Source organism: Nannospalax galili, unplaced genomic scaffold (genome assembly GCF_000622305.1).
Source record: "Nannospalax galili isolate Female #2095 unplaced genomic scaffold, S.galili_v1.0 scaffold2125, whole genome shotgun sequence".
Lineage (NCBI taxonomy): Eukaryota > Metazoa > Chordata > Mammalia > Rodentia > Spalacidae > Nannospalax > Nannospalax galili.
The window spans coordinates 61,640-69,244 of record NW_008353594.1 but is presented as its reverse complement, the minus strand read 5'-3'; the positions used below and the strand labels follow the sequence as shown (position 1 = coordinate 69,244).

At 40.2% G+C, this 7,605-nt stretch overlaps 1 protein-coding gene across 1 annotated transcript in view; it reads right to left on the bottom strand.

Annotated features, from left to right (window-relative positions):
* The window catches only part of LOC103748162 (structural maintenance of chromosomes protein 1B-like), a 59,174-nt gene that overhangs the window by 22,335 nt on the left and 29,234 nt on the right, over window positions 1-7,605 (bottom strand). Inside the window, 2 exon segments of the mRNA XM_008850709.1 lie at window positions 1,340-1,519; window positions 4,040-4,225. Of these exon segments, the coding sequence (XP_008848931.1) occupies window positions 1,340-1,519; window positions 4,040-4,225 (366 nt within the window).

Genomic DNA, 7,605 nt, shown 5'->3' with positions numbered 1-7,605 from the left:
AGCCCCTGTCTAAAAAAAAAAAAAACAATTGTGCTATTATAAATTCAGTAGTGGACTGGTAAGATGGTTCAGTAAAAGCACTTACTACGAAGGCTGACCACCTGAGTTTGATCCCCAGGATCCACATGGTGGAGAGAACATGACTCCTACTGGTTCTCCTCTCTCTCTCTCTCTCTCTCTCTCTCTCTCTCTCTTTCTCTCTCTCATAAAATTTAAAAAATTTAATTGTGGTAAACCTTGAGTATATCAAAGTATTTCCATAAAGTTAAGAATTAACAAAGGCTATAAAAAGCAACTAAAAAGGTATGTAATACATAGAAAATGCGTCGAAAATTGAGAATTCAGGGACCAGCAAGGGCACTTATTTCATGTGAAGTGAAAAAAAATTCAACTGCCTTAGAATACTGTAATAACACTAAGCTCTTATTTATTTTTGTACTTATTTATTTGATGTGTATGAGAGTTTGGCCTTCATGTAATCATGTCCACATGTGTTTGTGCCCATGGAGGTCAGATGAGGGTATTAGATCCCATGGAACTGGTTTTTAGCTATTTTATGGGTGCTGGGAACCAAACCCAGGTCCTCTGCAAGAGCAGCAAGTGTTCTAAATTGCTGAGCCAACTCCCCAGCCTCAATAAATCCAATTTATGATGTTGAGAATGTACAGAAGTAAATTTTTAAAAATGCAAGTGATGGGCTATGGATGTGGCTCACTCACATGGCAGAGTGCTTGTCTAGTGTGTACAAATACATGAATTCAATCTCTAGCACCATATGAAATTGGGCATGGTGGTGCATGCCTATAATCCCAGCCCTTGGGAAGCAAAGGCAGGATAATCAGGAGTCATAGTGATCCTTGGCTACATAATAAGTGCAAGGCCAACCTGGGCTACTCGAGACCTATCTCAAAACAGAACAATCAGGAGCTAGGGAGATAGCTCGGTGGTCAGGAGCTGGATACCCATGCAGAGGACTGGGGTTTGGTTCCCAGAACCCACATCGTGGCCAGCAATGATCCATCACTCCAGTTCCAGGGAATCCGACGTCCTCTTCTGACCTCCACAGGCACTGCATGACATGGGTACCCTTACATACATGCAGGCAATGTACTCATACATATAAAATAAAAATAATAAAATATTTTAAAGCACACACATACACATCAACTGAAACTTATCTTAGGTCCTATTCTGGTCTTCACTATAAAAATGACATACATATATAAAACTGTTTGTAGGGGTGTATGTATGTATGTGCACACATGCATGCATGTGTGGTGGTGGGGGACCTTGTAAATGCTGCTTCAATTTATCCAAAAGTGTGATTCAACTCTCTTACCTCCTGTCTTTCAGGTCCCCCAAACGCTATCTGTCTTGCTTCTTCCACAGTCTCACAGAGAAGGCCATTTCCACAGACAAACGGAACCACTTTCTTTAACTGAAGAAACTGAATCTTTATAACATCAATCGTCATTTTACAGCCCCTAATTTCCCTTAGTCTTTCATTGATAGGCTTGATCTGAAAGGTTAAAGGGACTTGATGTATTAGTTACTTTAAAATTAAACACTCATATTTTTTCCACAATACAGAAAAAGATTAACAGTATGCCCTTATAACCATGAAAGTCTGATAACATGAAAAATGAAATCCTATATTGTCCTATATAATAATTTTGAAAACACAAACACTAAGCCAGAAGGCAAAACTTCCAGATTCAACTGTCGGTAACTACTTGTTACAAAACAATACATAAGAAGTCTTTTATGCTCTCTAAATCATAAAATACAGGGGAAAGCAACATGCCCTTAGAAATGTACTGAAAGGCAGCATAATACTACAGAGCTAGAAGGCCCTCTAGGGTGAAATGATCAGGAAACCTTCAGACCTTAAGACACAACTTTCAGGTTTCTCTCTACAAATCAAAAATGTATCTGCAGTGTATTACTGAAATCCAGCAAGTATGATGATCCCTGTTAAAAGAAATCCTGGAAACACTAAAATGTTTAGTATATATACACATACACAAGGGTGAATATGTGTGTGTGTTCATGTATGTGTGTGTGCCCACACATATATGGCTCAAGTGTATGGAAAAACAGTCTAAAGCAGTTACTATTTAAGAACTGCGAACAGAAAGAATATATATCTCAAGTGTATGGAAAAACAGTCTAAAGCAGTTACTATTTAAGAACTGTGAACAGAAAGAGGTAGAACTATTCCCTTTACATTTTATATATCTGTATTTTTTTACTTTTATTTATTGTGTGCAATGTGTATACATATATTAAGTGTATTGGCATGGATATGCAATGGCACGCATGTGGAGGTCGCGGGACAACTTGGGGGAGTCAGTTTTTTCCTTTCACCACATGGATTCTGGGAACTAAATTCTGATGATCAGGCTTGGTGGCAAGCAAACGTCTTTATCTGCAGAGCCATCTCACTCACCCCATATAACACTTTTAAAAAGATGTGTTTGCCTTGGGAAAAATAAAATTCCCAAGTGAGTAACATAAAAAAAAACTCTTTTAACAGGCAAGTGAATTAAGAGTAAGACTCTTTCATGGGCATAGGCATAAGCAAAATGTTGAAGCAAGAAACGCAGGTCTGGCTTTGAGTAACACAGCTTGCACTTGCTAACCTCTCCTCTGGTCAGGCACTATGTCAGGTAAAGAGCCCCTGCAATAATCTAACAAGGCAAGGATTTCTTTATTTCACAAATGCAGAAATGGAACCTCAACAAACTTAAGAACCCACTAGCAGGGGCTGGACAGATGGCTAAGCGGTTAAGAACACTAGCTGTTCTTACAGAAGACCTGTGTTCAAATCCCAGCACCGACATGGCCACTAACAACTGTCCGTAACTCCAGTCCCAGGGGATCCAACAGCCTCTTCTGATTTCCTCAGGCACTGCACGACATGGGTGCACTTACCTCATGCAGGCAATATGTGCATACACATAAAATAAAAATAATAAATGAAATTTTAAAAAAGAACCCACTAGTAGAGCTATTTAGGAGTAGGACTAGGATTCAGAATGTAGCAGCCTGTGTTCTTGACCACTATGGACTCTACATACAGTTCAGGAATGAGACTGCTTGTGCTGGGCAGTATTTGTCAACTTTATACAAACTAGGGTCTACGGAGAAGAGGGAGTCCAACTGAAGAATTTCCCAGATGGAATAACTGGTAAACATGTCTTATAAGGCATTTTCCTAATTTTTGATTGATGTAGCAGGACCCAGGCCACTGTGGGCAGTGCCACCCATGGGCAATTGGGCCTGGGCTGTATAAGAAAGGTAACTGAGGAAGCCCAGGGAAGCGAGCTAGTAAACTGCTCTCCTCTATGGTCTGTGCTTCAGTTCCTGCCTCCAGGTTCCTCCTTTGGATTCCCTTGATGACAGACTGTAACCCTTAAGCCAAACCTTTCCTCCCCCAAGTTGTTATTGTTTTGTTTTTGATCAGTGTTTTATCAGAGCAACAGAAAAGTAAGTTAGACTACTGCTGAATCAAATAGAAGATTTTCTTTAGTAGTTAATGAAAAGAATTACTACAGGGGAGATGAGAGCTCCTATTTCAGGGACCTAGACTTAGATATGCTCCTAAGGTGTCTTAATACATATTTCAAGACTCAAAATTTAGCCTTCTTGGCCAAGAGCTGATACTCAGGACCAAACATTTTCAACTGAGTTGGCATTTACCAACAGACTATATGTCTTAACCCATTTCCTATGCTTTGTTGTAAAACAGAACATATTGTTGGATAATAGACAGTGGCATACTGCCATAGCAGAGGAACTGAAGACTCTGAGGTAGAAGTAGAGGAAACTGACTAGGAAGAAAGGACACAAATCAAGGAATATAGTGACCCCCTTGATATTATTCTTCATCTGCCAGTAAAGAAACTCCAGCCATCTGTATGACTGGCTGACAGCCAAGCTACTTTTCCCCCCAAGATACCAGTTTGGGGAAATGACTAAGTAACTAAGCATTCAAAATTTGATAACTACTCAGTAGCAAACATTACAACTTTCTTACATCAAGGTAATCTAGAGTGAGGAATGGCTCAGGTTCAGCTCTTTCCTCCTTCAGAAATCGAATACAATCTCTTGCCACCTTTTTAGAGGCTACAATAATGGCAACCATGTACTGGCCAAACAGTTTAGTCACATTCAGCTGGTATTTCTTGTGGATAGGGTGACACAGGTCAAGCAGTCTTCCAAACTGAGTAGGTTTCAGAACAGGAGAGGAAAACAAAGATATTAATGAGGAACATATATTTCACACTTTCTAATGTCACAGAGCAGCATTACAGTTAATTTTATAAAATGATATACACAATTTAATACATTCAAATTCATTCCAATTTCATTATGAAATACCCCTATAGATGCCACACTTAAGTATTAAGATGATTCTATAAAAGTGCAGCAAATAATAATTCCTTCACCCCCTTGCTTATTAAACAAGAATCTAAAAGGTACCAACAGGGACTAACAAATAGTATTGAACAAAATGAATACCCTCTAACCTCATAACTCAGTCTAGCCAAAGAGGCTGGGGATTTAATTTGGTACTTTGGGCTCTCTCTTATATGTCTTAGTTTCCTCCCAGCATACCAGCTTTCTGAGTGTAGATCATCCTCATCTCCTATTTATTTTCTCTCACCTAATTAAGTCTCTTTGACCTCTCTTCTCTATTCAATCATCATTATCTCAAGTCTTTCTCTTCGCTACTTCAAATGTATTAACTGTGAGCAATTCTCAATAATAATGCTTTATCTTTCACTTGTTTTCTTAGCCTCAATTTCTTTTTTCGGGGGGGGGTCTTTTTGAGATAGCCTCTTTCTGTAGCCCTAGCTGGCCTCAAACTCAGAGGGATCCGCCTGCCCCTGCTTCTGGAGTATGGGATTAAGAGCGTGCACCACCACATTTGGCTCACAATTTCTTTTTAGTTGTATTCTTCCACCTCACATTTGAATCTAGTTTTACAAATTCAATTTCTTATTATTGTCCATAGCAGAAAAAAACTTGCAGAAAATTTTGCTATGTAACCCCCTAGACTGGGCTCTTTGACTTTTAAATGTTTTAAATGCTATCTTTGATGCTGAAGAGATGGCTCAGTGGTTAAGAGCACTGGCTCCTTTTGCAGAGGACCTGGGTTCAGTTCCCAGCACCCACATGACAGCTAACAACCATCTGTAACTCCAGTTACAGAGGATCTAATATGCCCTCTTCTAGCCTCTGTGGTCACTTATATGCATGGAGGCAAAACACAAACATAAAAAAATAAATTTTAAATAATACTATCTTCTCTTCATTTTTGTGTGTACCAAAAGCTGCGATATTCACTATTTCTCCTTGCCTGTGCTTTAAGGAGATGGCTTTGTTCGAACCACTCATTTTCTATAAGTGGGCAGCTTCTTGACGGCTTTCCCACAGAGTGAAAGGACTGTCTTCTTTGTGATGTGACAGCATCCACATTCCTGCTCTGCCCACTCTCCTAGCCCATAGGGGCTTAGGAGGGCAGGTGCACGTGAGGACTCAGCTGATTCTTTGTGAGAATACACTCTGAATGTCTCATTTCTCTCCAGAGTTTCCCATTAGCATTCTATGTCAAGGTGCTTCTATTTTGGGTAGGAAGACAAATCTTAGTTTGGTGGAAGGGGTTAAAAATAGCCTCTCAATTTAATGAGAAACCCTAGCGTCTTCTCTGTTTAGAGAACATTAGATTTACATTCCCTGGTCCACTAGTTTTTAAATTTAACTCTCTCCACTCAGAAAAGGAAACAAATACATAAGCTATGCTTCTTGATAAACTAATGCTACATTCATACTAGGTAACAATTCTTAGGAATTACTCAATTAACCAGCTTGGTTTCTGTAGAATTCAGAAAAAGAAATCCTATTCTTCTTTAAAATTTTTTAGGGGGTCTTTTTGAGACAGGGTCTCCCTGAAGCCCCAGCTTTCCTGGATTCATTATGGAGACCAGGCTGGCCTTGAACTCACAGACATCCGCCTACCTCTGCCTCCCTAGTGCTGGGATTAAAGTCATGCGCCACCATGCCTGGCCCTCTTTAAATTTTTTTTTTAATTATTTATGTTTATGTTTTACCTGCATGCATGTAAGGGGACCAAATGCATACAATATCTTTGGAGGCCAGAAAAGGTCATTAGATCCCCTGAACTGGAGTTACGGACAGTTGTTAGCCATTAAATAGAGGCTGAGAATGGAACCCGGGTCCTCTGCAACAATCAGTGCTCTTAAAATATTGAGCTAGCTCTCCAACTCCTTGTTTCTGCTTTTTAAAGAAGTGTGTGTGCACATTAGCCTGCAGAGGCCAGAAGAGGCATCAGATCCCCAGGAGCTGGAGTTGCAGGTGGTTGTGAGCCAATGGATGTCAATCCTGAGAACTGAAATGGGTTCTTGCAAGAGCATTAAGTGCTTTTAACTACTTAATCATATCTCCAGCTCACACCCCTTTTGAAATCTGAGCTACTGTAATTTTCTGCCATTAAGTACTGTAGTGGTTTGAAAGAGAATGTACCTCATAAGCTCTTCTTGGTGGTGTTATTGGGAGGTTTAGGAGGTGTGGATTTGCTGTGGAGGAAGTATGCCACTGGGGGTTTGCTATAGTGTGCCTGCTTCAAGTTTCTTTCCCTCTGCTTCCTGCACCTACTTGAAAATGTGCATACTGAGCTTTCTGCTCCAGCCACCTCTGCTGCCACACCTCCCCGTCTTTTGATAGACTCTTAGCTTCTGGACCTCAAGTGAAAAGACTCTTCCTTATATAAGTTGCCTTGGTCATGGTGTTATATCACAGCAACAGAAAGAAGCTAACACAGGTGCAGTGGTTGAACTAGTGCGTGCTTTTTAAAAGATAAGTTTGTGTCATTTTGCTAAGAATTGAAAAAACAAGATAAAACAAAAAAGAACACACACACACACACACACACACACACACACACACATACACACACACACACACACACACACACACACTAAAAACAAAACTGTATACATTTAGTGTTGGGCGGTGGCGCATGCCTTTAACCCTAGCACTCCAGCACTCAGGAGGCACAGGCAGGTGTATCTCTGTGGGTTCAAGGCCAGCCTGGTCTACAAAGTGAGTTCCAGGTCAGCTGGGGCTATAGGAAGACCCTGTCTCATAAAAAGATTAAAAAAACTGTATACATTTTGTTTCCCCCCAAGAAAGGAGTTTCAAGAAAGACAATGTAAAGGAGATGAAGACAGGTGTCTGTGAGAGTGCGACACCATGGAGGCCAGTGTCAAGTGTTCTGACACACAACAATGGTTAAGTATCAAGTACTGAGAACAGGCCTACCCAACATAGAGAATCCATAGGAACGCTGAGGCAGAGGTCAGGCCCCCAACATTAATGGTACCAATGTTGTGAGGCTAACTCCCCAAGTAACAGAGTCCACTGTATTTTGGCTAATAAAAATATAGTTAGTAATACTGGACACAGTAAGAACAAAAACATATGGTGATGATGCGGCCATATATCACATCTATACCTATCTATCTATAGAGAGATATTTAAAACCAAAATCCAAAAGAATTTGAGTTTTGAGGTTTCTTG